This window comes from Drosophila hydei, unplaced genomic scaffold, assembly GCF_003285905.1.
Source record: "Drosophila hydei strain 15085-1641.00,03,60 unplaced genomic scaffold, DhydRS2 tig00000001-arrow-pilon, whole genome shotgun sequence".
NCBI lineage: Eukaryota > Metazoa > Arthropoda > Insecta > Diptera > Drosophilidae > Drosophila > Drosophila hydei.
The window spans coordinates 13,699,628-13,718,445 of record NW_022045643.1 but is presented as its reverse complement, the minus strand read 5'-3'; the positions used below and the strand labels follow the sequence as shown (position 1 = coordinate 13,718,445).

Below are 18,818 nucleotides of genomic sequence, written 5' to 3'. Positions count from 1 at the left end.
TGTCTTGAACGTGTTGCTTCGCTTCCTTCGGAATGTTTCTTATAAGGATTTCCACTGCTTTGCAACTAGCAACCCCTAAACAAAAAGCGACCAAGACAGCCGAGGGTTTCTTTCAGCTATGACGTGTGCCAAGGCAGCTACTCCAACTGGGAATGCGCTTAAGACTGTGACTGAGACTCTGGCTGAAGCCGCGGCATATGTACCTGTAGCTGGTTCAGGACTTGCGCTGACAAGGCGAGGCGCTGACGTATATTGCGTCGTCGTCTGTCTGCCGTCAACGTCGCCGCCTCGCAGTTCCGTCGTTTAAATTTCTGTAAAAGCTATCAGAAGTTCCGTGTCCTGTGAGTCATTGGCGTGTCGTAAAGCGGAAGCGATTGTCAGAGCGGGGACTGCATTTTCCTTTTCCTTTCTCTGTTTTTATACACAAAATATTGAAAATTACAATAAACTAAAAACAGGCAATTACGGGACACGTGCACATATGCAAAAAGGACTCGCGCTGCAAAGGAAGTGGCAGCCAAGCGTTAAATTGAAGCATGCCAAATCAATTAAAAATTTGTAGTTGCTTGTTTTCCTGCTAGTGTGCATGGCAACAGATATATATTTTCTCCTTTCATTACATTCGTTCGTTATGTAATTTTTGATTTTTAAAATTCTCGGTGTCGATTTTCCATCTGAAGCTGTGCTGCCCGCATGGCCAGCTGCTGCAATTCGCTTATCGCATCGAGGTAAAAAATCAAAATACCTTTACACATGATTTATCCAAGCACTGCATGTGTGTGTGAGTATTGCAGCTGCCGCTGGTTGCTGCTGCCCCTTTGGCATTTTAGGGCTGCGATCGCCCTTGGCCGAAAAATGCTTATGCTATTGCCTGGGAGTCCGAAAATCAACCCCCTGTGAGTCGGCCCAAAACAACATTTGGGGTGGCTTCTCGCCTATGCATATGTATGCTAGTGCGTGACTCTCTCTGTGTGTGTGTGCTATACAATTTAGAACAGCTCTCAGTTATTTAGTTGTTGTTATTTTATGCACATAAATTGCATGAAATCCAATATTTTCTCGTTCAAATTCAGATGCCGAAAATCTGACCATTCGAGTTGTTACTGTTGCAGTTGCAACTCCCATTGAAACACCCCGTTTCCAGTTCCCTACTTATTTATCCATCTGTTAGTGAACGGTGGGCGGGGCGGGGCGCTGTGGTTACTAGCAGAATGCAATGGGCTCGCCCCGAATTGCTCGCTTGCTAGATTTTAAATAGGCGAGCGCAATGAACTCTTTACCGACAACTCCCTTCGACTGGAACTAATGAGTATTGCTCCAGAGGTGCGACCGCATGAAAGCTGCCAAATTTGTGTACCTGAAATATTGGGCTTACAATTTTCAAATTAAAAATTGAAAATATCTTTCAAAAAGGTTAGAAAATTAGAAATATTCGTGTGACTACTGACATCTCCGTTCGAAGATTTTACTTTACTTTACTGTACTTTGCTATAATAGAAAAGATATTTACTTGCCTTCATAACAATCTCTACGTAGTCTCATGTCTGGCTAATTATTTACGGCTTTTATTATTTAGCCCCTTGGGCACAGAAATAAATTGCATAGATGTTCTTGACTTGTTACACATTTCCTGGCAAAGTACTTCGAAGCTCTGCAGCTGTGAAAAGAAGTTATCAATGGAAGAACTAACTGAAAGACGCTTCACTTCACACTCTTGATTTCGCTCGAATCCGGATTGTTTTGCTTTGGGTGGCAACATGAACAGCGCACACCTGCTTATAGCAGATGACTAAGCCAGTAAATTCGTTTATCTTGGCACGGGATGACAGACAAATAGACTTTGTCTATTCCAACTACATTCATGTAGTCCGAAGCTTTGGCAAAACAAACGCTTGAGGCTGATAAAAGTCTGATAAGGGAGTCATGTAAATCAAGTTTCTTACAACAAATATGCACTTGCAGCCAAATCAAAACAAGACTTTAAATTCAACAGATAAGCGTCTACCTATATAAAGCCCTTCAGTCTGCCGTAGACAGCATAAAGTAATCGCACGTATAGTAGGATGCATTGGGGTACAATAGCTCTAATTACGCTCTGTAGCCTGGGCACAGGACTATCGGCAATCGCACTAGCACCAGCAGCACCAGCAGCACCTGCTAGTCCCGCTGTACCTCCGAGCAATTTCTATTTAGAGCTAAGGAGCGTATTGCGCAATGTGCCTCATAAGCAGATCGAGCACCTCGTTCAGGCCTATCTGCTGAACGATGCAGAATTTCAAGCAGTCGTGCGGGAGATCAATTCTCTGGCCACATATCGCCTGCGGCTGCAGCTACTCAATCAGCCGGAGCTGCGTCAATTCCTCCAATGGCTGTCCCAGCAGCTGATCCTGTCAGGCGGGTCACTCAAAGTGTTCGACGATCTGGAGCTGGAGATCAAGGTGCTCAACAAATACCCCCATTGGGCGCAGTCAGTGAATGGCATAGCCGGCTTCGAACAGGAATTCGACTACATCTATCCACTGGCATCAATTCGCAAGCTCCTCGAGACAAGTGCCCAGCAGAGCGCCGTCTTTGGTCAGTTCTGGCAGCGTGTGGTGGCCCTCAAGCCGGTCTACGAACGCTTCTTGGCCACATCCCAGGCAACCGCATTTGCTAGCCGTTTGCGGAATTTGGGAGTTGATGTCAATGGCTTGGACTCATTTGTACGCTACCAATTGGGCTGGAGCAACGAAACACTTCCCAATAACTATGAATATGACTACAATTACGGATTCTATTAAACCATAAGCATAAGGAGCGAGCGGGCAAGCAATTTGCTAATAATTACCTATCAGTAATTCTGCATAATCTATATATATACAGTGCGATATTTTATTTTATTTTAAATAAATATTAATATATGTGAGCAAAAATTGAATTCAAAATTATGATATGACCCGATAACAACTGCCGAAGTTAATTAAAAAAGTATTCTTAGACTTCGAAGAGCACACAGATTGAGCCCAATTGGCGTCGCCTTTTATTCAAAAATTAGTTATGAAATCGTTTTCCTTTTCTGGAGTTTATAAGCACTTGCCTCTGGCCTGTTCTTCTGTATAATGAATGGCAGTTGTGCTATCTTTGTGCAGCTATTTTTTAGCTTTAAAATTCAGTTCCAAAGGAGCATCTCCTCAATGATGTAACTAAGGGGTCATCTAGCAAGCACATCCTTGCAACTGCATAAATAGACAGCGGAATTAGCGTGTGAGTGTGTGCACACCCTCAACAGCGGCGAGGTATCCATGGCAATGCCATGATTAAGTAACAGATGAGCCATGTGCCAAGCAATGTCCTGCCTGTGTCCTGGCACTGCTTGTGGGTCGCACATGCGATTTAATTGAAACAAACCAAACAGGAAACGGCACAGCAGCACAGGCCAACGCAAATGGGGTGCTTTTGTAATGAAGTTCACAGTTGGCCGTTGTCACTTCCCAGTTGCCAGTTTCCAGTTGCCAGTTCCCAGCTCTAGTATACAGTTACTCATTAAAAGTGGCGGCCGTGTCGCGATGAGCCGGTGGCGGCGACGGCGGCGACGGCGGCGACGGCGGCAATGTCGGCGACGGTGGTTACGGAATTGGAATTGCAGCGGAAACTAGTTAATGTGAGGCTATTGTCAAAAGCAGAAGCGCAACTTGTGCAATTTTCACACAGCAGCGACGTCAACGTTGACGCCGCCGCTTGCCTTAATGCCGATGCTTCTGTCAACGTCGAAAGCAAATCTTGCACAGGATCTTTGCCTGCTAGGCAGTGGCGGCTCAGCCATAATATTTAAACAAAACAAGCAAGCTGACTTAGTCTGACGAATATTCTATACTCTTAAAATATATGACTTTGAGGCATTTCAATTCTATAGGGCTATAATTATAGCTATACTACAATTATATTATATTGCTTCACTGTACTGTTCTAGACTATATTATACTATATATTATATATACTATACTATACTCTACTATAATAGACAACATTGTACAATAAGACTAGAGAATACTACCTTATTATACTATTATAGTCTACTATAGAACTATACTATACCATTCAACAACTTAATTAATGTATTATATTGATAGATTAGTCCGATTAAAGTTGCTAGATCTCTGTATCAAGTATATGATATAATGTTCCCATCTGACAAATGCAACTGTTACGCGAATACTAGACTATTTTCAATTAAAGACTATTTTTAATTGAAGACTATTTTTAGTTTAACACTATTTTTAATTTAAGACTATTTTTAATTGTAGACTATTTTTAAATACAGACTATTTTTAATTGAAGACTATTCTTAAATAAAGACTATTTTTAATTGATGACAATTTTTAATTGAAGACAATTTTTAATAAAAGACTACTTTTAATTAAGGACTGTTTTTAATTTAAGACTATTTTTAATTGAAGACTATTTTTAGTTAAATACTATTTTTAATTGAAGACAATTTTTAATAAAAGACTATTTTTAATTGAAGACTAAATATTTTTAATTAAAATATTTTTAATTAAAGATTAAAATTGACAGAGACCCTCGATTAGAAGATCTCAGCTGCTGAAGCTGATTAAAATATCGCCTGTATATAATCGGAACTGGGTTTCTTTGTGTGTTACACATTTGGTAACCAAATTGTAATACCTCCTGCAAGCGCATAACAATGCAATAAAAATGAAAAAAGGTTCGCCCCTTTTTTGCTGTGTACGCGTCCAATTGGAATTTTATATTGTAGACAATGGTGCGGGGTAAAAATGAAATATATTTTTTATAAATATATATATATATGATCCCTGCAATACCTCAACCCCAGTTCGAACCCTCCAGCCCAGTGTGCACTGTGACTGACATGCGGATATACGAGTCTGGAATATATGCGGCTGCAGTTCAAGCCACCCCTAAAGAGCGCAAGGCGCCCTAAAACATTTTTAAAGCACTTTCGAAATCAGCAACAGCCTCAGAATCGAGCGTTACCGCGAACGCTGAATCGGAATCGCGCTACGCTAGAGCTCTGGTTTATATTCAGTTCTCTAACAGGGGCTCGACTGCGTTGTTCTGCCCCAACCCCCTTGGTTAATGTCCTTCGTTGGCTTACGGCTTGCGTTTGGTTTGGCTCGAGTGCACCCTACGACATTTTGGTTAGTGTTTGCAAATGCACCTGGCCACATTTTTTCGGGCTTCGATTCCGTTCGACTTTTGTGCGTGTGTTTGTATGTACGCCTGGGTGGTTGTAGCCCTGCTTGCAGTGCCTTGCATTGTGATTTCCACGGCGCACATGCCAACGTGTGTGCCTATGTGGAAAATGACCCTTTGTAGCATTGACGCTATGCACCAGCAACTATGCGACTGCGACTGTGCACAGCAAGGACATTACCAACAACAACAACAACAACAACAATAACAACAATAAAGCAACGTTGGTTGATGGTCGCGTGCCTGAAGCACTTCGACACCCAACTGAATTGTGATTGTTTTCCTTTTTCTTTGCGCCGCTTTTCCTTTTCGCATTTTGCGCGCTCATGCAAAACGCTTTGACGAGTTATAACGCAGATATTTGTGTGTATGTGTGCGAGTGTCCTGCGGCGCATAAATGAATGAATGCATGTGCTCGCATACGCGCTTTGCCTTGACTCACACACAATTCAATGTATAAATAGGCATAGAGCTCATCTAGTATACAATTATTGCTCATGGGCCGCTCCTGCTTTCCTCTATTCAGTTGGCCAATTTGCTGTGCGCCGTCCAAATGGGGGTTAGTCATACGGCTTTTGTTTGTGTTCGGTGTGGATTAGAGTGCAAATTCCATAATCCTATTCTGACTTAAATTTTGGCATGCCACTGCTGCGTCGTTCATAATTAAATACTTGCTGTCGAACTCAGATTTAATCGAAGTGGATCAGAAAACTTTTATGCAAATTGCCATCTCTCCAACTGGGTTCAAATTTGTTATTTTTCTATTTTGTTTTCATAATTGAATCTCTCTTAGCACACAGATTCCGCAAATTGTTGTGACCAAATCCATTAAAGCTGTAAAGCCATTTAATTCTAGTTACAAATCGAAATAAAGATCAACAAATTGAATAATTGTCATGCAAAATAAAAGGTTGTTTTGAAAAATATTTGCCCCAGGTAGCAGCTGGCAAAAACTCGACCAACTAAATCCCCCAGGACAAAGGCAAGCTCCACTCAAATCATTGTTAATTGGTGCGACGCGAGTTGCAACCAATTGTGATGCCGCTCTAATCGCTGCCATATGGGACTCGAAAAAACGTAAAACCAACTGAAAAACAATTAAGAAGAATTTACACTGGAATTAAAAAGAAAGCACCAGTGAGTTGGACAAGACTGCCTGACTTTTAGATACCCTATTCGAGCACTCAGCTGCCGTCGAATTGTATAGATTTATCTTTATTATAAATACGTACACAAATACAGACATATTCATATAAGTCATTATGAGTTCCCGTTGCTTTAGTGGCTGTTGCAGTTCGATCCTCAAATCTTATTCGATGCCTATATACTATAGGAAAACTTTCTAGATTTTGAAATTTATTGCGAGCCTTTGCTGATGGTTTTTTGAAATGGTTTAATCTGCTAGAAAGCAAATTTTATATTTCATTTGATGCGCCAGTCAAGCTTTCAAAAAGAGGTGAGAAAATAGTTAAATACTCAAAAAGATCAATATTTTATATGATTAACGAGAATATGTAATAAAAAATGTAAGCAGTCGTTACACTTTGTGACTGATGGCTTCAAAAAGAGTTATCAAAATAAATCATTATTAAAATTTCGGAGTGACAAACATTGAAATTTAGCTGCCAGCAAGATCATTTGCAATGCAAATATCAAACATTCAGAAAGGCAAACCCGGCTATACCTACTCAGCTTTTGTTCTGTTTGCCTACTAAATTTCCTGGCACTTATAGACCCTTTCATTACCCATATATAATAGATACAGGGTATATAACAAAATCCCAGCCAGTTTCCGTTCATTTTTTCGAGCTGCACAAAAAATTGCATCAAATTATGGAAGCAAAAATTTAATTACAGCTCAAACGAGCTCTGCCCCTGCTACAGATTGGAGCAGTTTGAGTTTCAGCCTGCGGCAATGGCAACATGTGCTACAGTGGAGCATCCTTGAGGAGCTGCCCAAGCAAGAGTACACGGCGGCTGAAAAGCCTTTTGAGACACACAGATGCAAATGCATTATGCCACATAAACGATGCATTTTCGAACATTAATTATTGCCAAGCAGGCAGGATAACAGACGCATCAGCTTTGGGGCTGGGTCTGCACTTGAAATTACCATAAAAAGATGCACTTAAGGGTTAGCTATGAGCAAGCAACAAACAACAAACGACAAACAAAATGCGTAGCCCAGTCGACCCAGCGGCATATTTGGCTTAATGGCGAGGGGGAGCGCTGTCATCTCGGGTCGTCCTGGGTGTTGTTGAGTGCAAATTTGCGCCTTGGAGCGCAGAAATCCGAGCAGTCAAAGGAATATGCCGAATCGAGGTGCGAGTGCGAGTGCGAGTGCGAGTTCGACTCTAGCTGCAAATAACGCAGCATTTGTAGTTGACAGCCTGACTGACTGATGAGCGATTTGGGTTTGGGATTGCAAACAGGGTTGGAATTTTGGACTTTGCGACGCTGGGAGGCTGCTGCTCGCGTGGCCGGCGCACTTCTGTCCGAATTGTATTTCGCTCAGCTTTCAGCTCTCTGGCCTATTCGGTGCGTGTGCTATTAATTCTAAGCTGCATGGCAAACACAGATTCGAGCTACGACGGGGTCACCACCCCGCGACGATCGACAAAAGCAAATGCTGCAGCGGCAACGCTGTCGCTCTGGGAATACTTTAAACCCAATTGGGGTGGTGACAGCGTCGTTGCTATTGCCACGCACGTGCCTACCGTAATACAAGAATAACAACAACAGCAGCGGCAGCAGCAGCAGCAGCAGCTACAGCAACAATGGCGTCATATTGAACATAATATGCCATATTTGTGTTTGGTGCGAGCGGTACGACCAAAAGCCCTTCACTGGGAATCGAAAGTGCATTCCCTTTCATGGCAACCATGAGGACAGCGCCGGCAACGGCGTCGCATTTCGATTATATTAATGCAAAGCACACACACACACACGCACACACGCGTACACACTCCAAGCACTCTGACAATCGCTTTGTGGTGGCTGAGCAGACCAAGCTGTGTGTGTGTGCGAGAGTGTTCTACGTGCCTACCCCACCAAAAGCAAACTTGACAAGCTTATGGCAGGGCTGTCTGTGCCTGTGTGCGGCGTCTGAGCGTTGTGAGCTCGACGCGGGAGCAGGAGCTGAAGTCGTCGACACAGCCGGAGCCAATGCCAGAGCCATAGCCAAATGAAAACCTGAAAATGCACCAAAGACCAAAAAATACACGCAAAGAAATTTCACATTACAATGAATTAAAAATATGTTAGCGAGTCCTTTGGAGCTTTTGCTTATTTACTATGCTCTGATAATATTGAAATACAGTTTATTTTAATTTAAAATATAATGTAAAAATAAATAAATTTTATAAATTATATTTTATATAATCATAAGCTTTACAATTGGAAAAATTTAAATAAAACTTAACTCAAAATAAAAGTAAGAAATTTAACCCTCGAAATTGGCAATATTTTGTACTATAAATTATTATTTATAAAAATTGGCATATTGATATAAATTATTATTTATAAAAATGTGTGTGCATAAATTATTATTTATAAAAATGTATATGTAAAATATTTTTTATTAATAAAAATTTGAATCAATTTTATACTTTCGAAAAGAGTCTTATGCTAATTAATCTAACAAGTTCTTATTGAAAAAATTAATTAATTTGCAAGACTTGATTTACAGAGACACAGATGATATATTTAGATGACATAATTTAATGCTCATATAAAATAAATTAAATTGTCTGATTCGTGTTAATTGGATTTTAACAGTTTTTCAACATCTTTTTCACATAGTTAGTGCCTGCTGAGCATAAAAATGTTTTCGATTGCCGCAGATGTTTAAGAGTCCTGCAGAACTAGGCAATACAATGTGGCATCTACTTCAGGTCATTCTGGCCTATTGAGTTCCTGGTTGTGAGCACATTTCACATTTACCTCTGGTTACACGCACAATTGACGGTTTCATGGATATCAGCTGTTTGCCTGAATCTGCAGAAAGGATCCAAGAGGATATAAGACCACATTGAGATCTTTTGTGCATTGCCAAATTTCCATGAATCACAGAGTTTGCAAGCCAGACCCGAACATGTGTTCCAGTTCCTGTCGCGTGCCCTTTTGAGGTGCGTGGCAAACTGGGAACCTGAGTCACAGCTGCAACATAGAATTGCTACACAATGATTTCTCCAAGTGCAGGCAGGGCACAGTGCACAGGACTTTCACTGCCAACTGCTGCTCCCCCCGTCTCAGTGTGTGTGTGTGTGTGTCTGGCTGTATGGAAAAAAGGGTGACTAATGTGTGTGATTGCTAACAAAAGATTCCGGCTTTGCGGCGGCGTCGCTGCCAGCGCCAACGTCATGCGTCGACAGCGGCAGCAACGGCGAGGGCTAAAAGGACAACGACTCGAATTGGGGGATGAAATTTCCAAGAGCGACGCCGTCACAACACACAAACAATGATTTTAATTTCGCTTTCCTTTGGCACACATAAATAGAGGCGGCAGGATATGCTGTTAGTCATTCGCAGCAAATACGTCGAGCCGACAGGAAGCAGCCTAAGGAGCGCTCAACGTTGCCAACGTTTCAATTTGTTGTTAAGTTTTGCTTAGTTCTTCAACTCTTTGTTCCTCCCGTTTACCGTTCACCGTTCACCGTTCGCCGTTCACCGTTCATCGTTCACCATTCACCGCTCATCGTTCACCATTCATCGTTTACCGATCCCCGTTTCCGTTTATCGTTTCCACCAAGTTCTTAAAGCGCGTTCAAGTTTCAGTTTATCATCATTTCGTTGATACGCGGAACAGTGCAATGGCCAGTGTTGCCAACCATCAGCCGGCAGGATCCAACCACAGCCACCACCCACACACACACAGCATCCAGCTGCTGCACAATGCAACGGCTGGCGGGCTGCCTCACGGGCTCGGCCTGCTGACCACAGTGGCCTCGCTGCCGCCCAAGTATCGCAGCCGTTATCTGAACATTAAAACCAAGTGTGAAATTCCATTGGATCTGTCTGTGAAACCGCTGTCGCCAGTGCCAAGCGTCGATGTGCCAATGGCGACCACATTTGCTGAGGTTCCCAGCGGACCAACAGAAGCGGCATCTGCAGCTACAGATGAGCTGCCACAGGAGGTGGAGCTCACCCAGGAGGTGGCACATGAGGTGGTCGTCATTACAGAGAAGGCCATAACACCGCCACAAAGTCCAGTTGTAGTTGAAATTCCAGTGGCTTCACTAAAGCGCAAGTTGAGCGAACAAAGCGAATGTCTGCCCGCTGCCAAATTGGCCAAATCAGATGTGAGTCCCGTAGCAGCCGTTGATGCCACCCCCGCCAAACCCATTAAAGTCTCTGACACGGCGCCGCGCACCACTAAAGCATCCACCTCAAGTGGTAAATCGACGCGCAATAAGGCAACGCGCAAATTAAAGTTTGACGAGGAGACAAGCTCGCCCGTTTCAGGGACCATAATCAGGCCACTCGAAGACATCACCGATGGCACAATGCAGTACAGCAATGGCGACATCGATCCCAAGTACAACATCGTCGAGATTACCGAAGAAACCAAGGCGGAACTGGCTGCCATTAAGAATGTAATTGGTGACTATGTGTGCCGGTTGTGTCGCATCAAGTTTGACGATGCCTTTGGCCTGGCGCGCCATCGCTGCGCCTGCATTGTGCTGCTTGAGTACCGCTGCCCCGAGTGTGGCAAGCAGTTCAATTGCCCCGCCAATCTGGCTTCGCATCGCCGCTGGCACAAGCCCAAGAAGGAGGCGGTCACTTCCAAAAAGGAGAATCGCAACACCAGCAATCAGGAGGAGCAGCAACAACAAGCCACCGGCAAGAAGCCAGCCGAGGAGCTTGCCTTTGATTGCGGCGAGTGCGGCAAGAAGTTCAAGCGGGCTGCCTATTTGCGCAAGCATCAGCTGACGCATGCCAAGAAGGCACAGACGCAGGTGGCTGAGCCGGATTCTGAGCCGGAGAGACAACCGGAGGCAACCACCACGATAACTGGCAGCTTCCAGACGACGGTCTACAAATCGAATAGCTCCAGCTCGGCGAGCAGCTCGCATTCCTACACGGGCACACACGAGGACGAGGGCGTTTATGTGGCTGGAGCAGCGAGCAGCAGCCACTATGATTATGAGGGCGATTACATGTCCGACTGCAGCTCCTCTACCTCCTCCGCAGGTTATGGTCGACTCCAGATTGTGGAGCACGGCCTGACTGAGGAGGAGAGCATTGCGGCTGCTGCGCTGACAAATCTGCGTAACTGCGCCTCAGTCATCCAGCACACGACGATGGCGCACTGAGTAAGTGTGGGCAAAGCGAGGCAGAACCGGGCCAACTGGCAACTGAATAATTTGTTCATAGTCCGCTATTGTTAATTTTAGTGTTTAATTCGTCTCTTGTTTTGAGAGAACTGCAGCTGAAACAGACCAAAGAAATTAGTTTTTATATTCCAAATTCGACTTTGTTTGAATTTAAGCTATTCGTATTTAGTTACTAAAAGTTGTATATCTCAGTTTCTAGTCACTTAGTTCTTATCAATGGGTTTCATTCTAGTCAACTCTATACTTCAATCCACATTCCACTGTTGTGTTTAGTCATGCGAACCAAAGACGGCAATCTGTCTAGTCATCTTAGTTTTTAGTTTACTTTCTTAAAGTAGGTTTTAGTATTTATTTGTAGTCAGTCCAACAAAGTAATTGGCACTAGTCAGTCAGCTTCAATAAGATCTCACAGGAAATGCTCAGGCCAAAAGGTTTTCAGACCCAGCCGAGGCACTTTTCATCTAGTCAGTAAATTTGTAGTCATTTAGGCAAACTCTAGTCACATCTTAGTTACCAAATGGCAATAAACCTAACCAAAGTATCTTGATTTACCAAAGATTTTAGATTAAATTCCAACTTTCTTTCTATCTCTTGCTATCTATTACCAGAACTTAAAATTCTATCGTTTATCATTGATATACAATCTTCTATATAACCCTACACTTTCGTAATTTCCTCTTCAACTTTACGCTTCATTATCATTCATTTCATTATCTATTCATGAAGTAAATTAATATCGTATTCCAATCTCTTCATAACTTACAAACTACACTTTCTAGTCATTAATTTAGGCGGTCCTCCAGTCAACTGGAGGTTATTCAACCTTTTTGGCATCATATTAATATATTTGATTTAGTATGCAGTTTTACTTTAACTTTAGGAAAACCCCATTTTTAAAATTTATTTTGAATAATTTTCTTTTAGAAATTTCACAAACGAAAAAATCGAAATTCAGGCGAAATTGTGCAGTACTAGTCGTAAGTCCAAGCAAACCAATACCAAACCGAAAACCAAAAATCTAAACTAAGCAATGAAATCCAGTTTCCGCGCTGGTAATAAAAGTCGAGTGTGAACTCTAGTCATTTTGTAGAACACTAAGTTTTGAGGCAATAACTCAGCATCAGTTTAGTTTAGTTTAGTTTAGTTTACTTAACTTAGTTAGTTAGTTCTTTTGGTTAGGCTAGTTTACAGAAAACAAAACGGACATTGAACCAGCGTTTCACTACCAGTAAAAGTATTTAAAGAGTACAACTTCAGCCATAGACAACAAAACATGTATATATAATCGTCTATGGCGTATTTACTTGGCCAGAGGCAACGACAGAACCCGCGGTTGTGTACTTAAAAGTCAACTCTTAATTTGTAAGCAAATCGAAACAAAATCCGAGCAATATCACAGCGCTATTGTTCCTTAGTCTGTAGAATGCAATGTAATTGGTTGTAACCGCAGAGTACAACGAAAATGGGAAAAATTCGCTCAATCTACAATATAGATCATATATATATATATATATATATATATATATATACTAGAGATACGTAATATATCACTGATAAGCATATCTAACTATTAAGTGAGATTTTGTGATACTAAAATGTTAAGCCTAAAGTTTACAACGACTTGTGCTCGACGTTTTTGTCTGCGCACAGTGCATTTACAATAACAAAACCAATTGGATTTTGTACCATATATCTAAAGAGTAATATTATATATATATACCTATTTTTATACGTAATATTTGTATTTTTATAAACTATTTTGAGAAAATGTAAATTTTTGAAAGAAAAATATTAAAAATAAAATAAAAAGGGAAAACATGAGAAATTTCTGGAACTTTATGGATTTCAGGTTAATGCGTGCTTGATGTAGCTATAAAATATCATATGGGTTGCTAAGCAAACCTGCCCTCCTTGAGGGCAACAAGGACTGGCGGGTAATCACTTTATAATTGTGGCGCTAGTAAACACTTCCTATATGAAGTGCTCACAGCCATATATCCAGCTCATGCACATGCCTGACAATGGGCTTTCCTTTTGATGGAGGGTTGAAACGAGACCCCCATAACAGTAACTAAAACTGGAATTGGAATTGGTTTTCTGTCTATTCACGATGATGAAGAAGGCGTTTTACTATGTTTGTGTCTTGGCAATTTTCTCATCATGTTCAATGACCATTTTGATGGCTCGTAAAGTAACTGCAACTGATGGGTAAACAAAACCGCAGCAGCAGCAGCAGCAGCAGCAGCAGCGGCAACAACAATGCTGCAGATGTAATGAAATGCCACTAAAGGACATTGACATGGGCCATCGATCTCCACTAGGCAGCACTTAAAAGCAGCTAAAACAAATATCCAAACAAACACACACGCACACACACACACACACACACAATCACACACTTTCATGCATGAAACTTCAATAGCGGAAGTGGACAGATGCAACTTGCGCCTAAGCACACAACAACAGCAACTGCGAGAAGGAAATGCCGCAGCAAGGGGTGCGTATCAAACGGGGTTGGGTTGGGCCTGGCTGTGGGGGCGGGGATGGTGCGCTGCTGGACCAAAGCGTTGAACACGCCAACTAATGATGTCCCGAACGGAAGTGCGTAAAAAATGTTTAATCAAATACAAATGCATGACAGCACGGAAAACTGCCAGGAATAATGCAGCTGAGTTAGGGACTAGCGGATATCCTTTCAAACTTGTGTTAAAAAACCAACTCACACGTGTATTTGAAAAATGATCAAGCAACGCAACGCAAAGTAGAGGAAAAACCTAATAGAATTAACTTTTTGCATTGTTAAAGGTATTTTTGTATTAATTTTTAATATAATATAATAATTAAAGATATTTTTAGGTTACGAAAATATATATAGATTATATAATTAAGTTGTTTTACTAGTTTTACTCAAAAGTTTTTGTGTATGTGTGAAACATTATGCTACTCCTTCACATCCTATAATTTACAGGGTATTATTACAGCACCGAAAAAAGCCCAACAGCCGGTAAAGATCTGAGGGCGGGAACGCACATCATGTGCGTGCTCGGTGTGAATCAATTTAAAGCGTCAAAAGAGCCATATACTATTTAGTAGATGTCCTGCACAGAGCGAAAGTTCATGCACACGGCAAGCGCAGGGTGTTGGAATTATGTAAAATCATGCCGAAACAAAAAAACCTACCCTTACCCTGCATCAGCGTACGGACAGGGGGTGCAGCATCATCCATCGCTTGGTTATTGAATACTGCAACGCGGGTGTGTCCACAAAAAGTCAGGCTGGGCAGGCAGAGTCATAAAAATTTGTGCCGATTGGGTTTCACAAATAATAAAACGCGGCATGTAAACTGATATCTGTGTTCGTGAAACTTGCCTTTGCACCTTGGCACGAGACACGGGGCGCAAGAGCTGAATATGGACAGGGACATACCTTTGCTGGCAAGCCCGCATGTGATGCACGATCGGCCGCATAGCGGCACTGCGATGTGCTACACTTTCTGCGGGCTGTGCCCGCGGCAGCTGCTATTGATGGCTAACCGGTGATATCTAATTATGAGTTTAGGACTCGACCTGCGGCGGTAATTTGGCCACCTTGAGAGGCTGCTTGAACATCTGAACATTTGAACATTTGTCGCACTTGAAGTCCTTGCGACATGCAGGCGCTTTGTTCAGCCCTAAGTGGCAGTATGTTCGTTCTCTATGCAAAGAGTTGATGAGATTGATGAGGCTGATTGGCTTGAGCGATGAGTGGACACTTGAGCAGCCTGTATGATTACCATCATCGTTATCCTTATGCCGGCTAAGCCGTTACATTCGCTGGCGAAAGCTCGTTCGGCTTTTGCGCAGTGTACATTTTGGGCGTTTGCAACTCTGCATGGCTTCGGGCAGCTGCCAGCAAGCAACTCTGGGGACAACGAGTTGGCAGCGCTGTTTGTCAAAATAATAACGGTTAACGGGACTTTTTCTCAGACTCTCTGAATCTCTCGCGCTCCTTGAGCACCTACGCTCGGGCAAGCCGTCGGACAGTGGCAGCCAAGGAGCAGACAAAATGGAGCCGGAATCCACGCACACCTGACATTCGTGTTGTGGCGACGCTGAAAGTCAGACGTGTTGAGCGCAAAGCAGCAAAATAAAATCAAACCGAGTGCAAAGTTGAGAACAGTTTTAAAAGTTGCCCGCTGGCTAAGTCGCGTTGAAACGGTAAAATGATATGTGAAGCTTCGCAAAGTAACGGCGCATTCATATTCATTGGAGCGTTGTTTACATTTCGATTCGCTGCTGCCAACTTGATAATTGTCTAAAAAGCCCAGTCTAAAAACATGACGTGCTGGCAGCATGTGCTGCCTGTGGCGACGATGCTAGCATGGGGATGAGTGTGGGGGTGGTAAATGCGGAGAGTGGGGCAGGAGAGCGGAGGACGACGCCGTCGATGACGCCTGGCGGGGGGCTGCTGTGCGCGCTTTCGCTCTCTCGCTGCACTCTCTCTCTCTCTCTCTCTCTCTCTCGCTGGCGTTCGGCGAAAGCTTTGAAAGTCTGCGTACTTATTGATTGCGTGTCCTTTTATGCTCTCAGTCGCTCTCTGACTGTGTCTCTGTGTGCGTGCAACTCTCACTTGTTGTTGGCTATAAAGAAATTTAATAACGGTACTTTTCTGAGATTTCGAAAGCTTCTGCCTTTGCGCTTTGCTTTTGACTTTCGCCTGGCATGCGTTTGCGTGCTTTGGATAAATTTTTCACAAATTTTCATTTTCAGTTATTCTCCCGACTGTTTTAGGGCGGTTCCGCAAGGCAGAGGCTAGCTACTCAGCCAGCATAGAACACAGCTTGGACGCGTCTCCCAACACACTCTCTACGTATGTGTCTCTATGAGTGTGAGTGTGTGTGTGTGTGTATATGTATATGTGTGTGTGTGTGTGCGTGTTTGTGGCATTGTGTTTGTGCGCGTTTGTGGGTCTGTGTATGAAAATGTGTTGCAAATCTAAAACAAATTCACAAAATATTTAACAATAATAAGAGCAACACGCTAACGGATTCCGAGTCGGTTTGCCAAAAGACGAATGGAGCCAAAAGACAACAATAAGTTTAGACGTGAGCGCGTGTAAATCGAAAACGGAGCACATGAAAATATTATGACAAAAAAATGTTGTTATTGTGTCGGAGCACATGTGTGTATGTGTGTTTGTGTGTGTTTGTGAACGTGCGTTGGTGTTAGTGTGTGCGCATCTGTTAGACAAGCTTTCATGTGTTTGTGTCTGTGTGTAAAATTCAATAAAATGCGAAAATTGCAATTGCCAAAAGGCAATTACAACAAAAAGAAAGCGAAAAGCCATACAGCAAGCACAGACACACACAAAGAGACACCGAAAGCACACACACAGACACAGGCACACACATTTCTATACACATGCAAATGACAGGACACACTGACACACAAACCGTAGCAGGCAGCGCCTTTTTGGTGTGCGCGTAGTTTTGATTTTCTCTGTGGCTCTGTGGCTCTGTGGCTTATTTTACCCACTGATTTTCGCAGCGCCTTTAACTTGCCTCTGTGTTGGTGCGCTGTGTGTTTGGGTGTGTGTGCGTGCGTGAATGTGTGTCCTTCTGCTGCTTACGTACGCAGACTGACTGACTCGATGCGGCTGCCCCGAATGCCTGTCAGATCCTTCGCACAGTTTTGTGCCTTTCAGTGTCCTGGGCCCATGAAATGAATGCGTATTCAATGAGCAATGAAATCCGTGACACATTCGCGCTTCAGTCTCTGCTTCTGTCCGTCTTCGGTGTTTGTCGCCTTTCCCTTTCGCATTTTCCATTTAATTTATTTTTTATTACATTGCTCGCCTTTGTTCTCGGTGCTCTGGTCCGATATCCGCTTTGAATAAAGGCGACATTAACACCATAACCTTTGGCATTTATCTCGAATCGTTTTGTCTTCTCGCAACGTTAAATGCTTTTCAAGTGCAAACACACACACACACACACACACACGCAGGCATGCCACATGTGCGGTTGTACTCTCACATTCATACAAACGTGTGCGTGTGTGTTTGCATATATCCCTGTATTTTATGAAAGTATTTCATACATTTTGATTTGGTCGCTCGGCTTTGTTTCTGTGCTTGGCATTCGCATTGGCATTTCTGTCATGCACTTTAGCAGTTTTGCAGTTTCTGCAACCGGAAGAGGACAAATGGCAGCAGCTCCCCTCTACCCACCTAATGTGCTACAAATTGTTTGCGTTTCGCTTTAATTTTTTAGCAGGTTTTCAATAATTGGCAGCCGTGTGCTAAATTCCATTGTTTAAACGTGCAAAGTGCTCGCGTGCGCGGCTCAGACAACGAATATCGCAATATTATCATAACAGTACTAAACAGCAAAGAGGCAGCAGCGGCAAAACATAAAAGACCTATCGTAAAACTAATAACTTTGCCAAGTAGTATGCCGTAGCATGCAATTGTGCCTTTTTACTAGTTGAAATTAACAACAAAAATAAAACATAAATCAAAGACTAACAAATCAAATAACTTGTTGACTAACAAAATTCAATATATATAGCATCAATATAAGGAGCTGTCGATTTGGTAAAAGGTAAGCTAAAACTTGACAGTTATTACTAATAAATATCTTAAAGCAAACCAAGACTGAAGAAAGGTCTTATGATTCTTGAAAATACTAGCTTCAAAATTTAATGAATATTTTTATACATTTGGTTTAGCAAAAAGTGGTCTTACAAGGGGCGGCTTACCGGAGTTACCTCATTTTTTACTTCACTTAAAATATTAAAAGAAAAAACTTCAATTAATGGAAGGGCTTATACAGTTTCAATCTGACTATTCCGATTAACATAATTGTTGCAGAATCCTTTAAGCTATGCTTATAGTTATAATGTAAATTATATTTAAAACACAATTCAATTTCTCTTCATTTGTCGAATAAATATTTCGCCTCTTACTAAAGGTTTCCGTGGAGAGGAGCTCTCTAATGAAATTAATTTATTAATTAAACACAAATTTCAATTTTCAATATTCTTATAATACTAAATCATTTTATTTAACATTTCATTTAACAGTATGCAGTATAGTATAATACAGTAGTATAGTATATATATATATTTTAATTCCTAACCAGTTAGAAGAACTTTTTGGTTCAAGCAACTGGCTGCCAGCCCTTACTTTCATGAGTAGCAAAATTTTAATTAAGAAAGTAATCAAAGTATTTGGCTCACTCTGCGATTTATACACAAATTTGTATAGGTCGCGTCTAAACTTTGAATCAAA

At 42.1% G+C, this 18,818-nt stretch overlaps 2 protein-coding genes and 1 non-coding gene across 3 annotated transcripts; all 3 read left to right on the top strand.

The window, feature by feature from the left end:
• Positions 1 to 2,054: 2,054 nt before the first annotated feature.
• Positions 2,055 to 2,832, top strand: LOC111597550. The gene has a single exon (XM_023312346.2). The coding sequence runs from the start codon at positions 2,064 to 2,066 to the stop codon at positions 2,778 to 2,780; it is 717 nt and encodes a 238-aa protein (XP_023168114.2). The 5' UTR covers positions 2,055 to 2,063; the 3' UTR covers positions 2,781 to 2,832.
• A 7,193-nt stretch (positions 2,833 to 10,025) lies between these two features.
• On the top strand, positions 10,026 to 11,528 carry LOC111597570 (zinc finger protein 184). Its single transcript, XM_023312369.2, has one exon. The coding sequence runs from the start codon at positions 10,026 to 10,028 to the stop codon at positions 11,526 to 11,528; it is 1,503 nt and encodes a 500-aa protein (XP_023168137.2).
• Positions 11,529 to 18,448: 6,920 nt separating this feature from the next.
• Positions 18,449 to 18,563, top strand: LOC111597632. Its single transcript, XR_002751340.2, has one exon. It is a non-coding gene; the product is annotated as a U5 spliceosomal RNA (small nuclear RNA).
• The last annotated feature ends 255 nt before the right edge of the window (positions 18,564 to 18,818 follow it).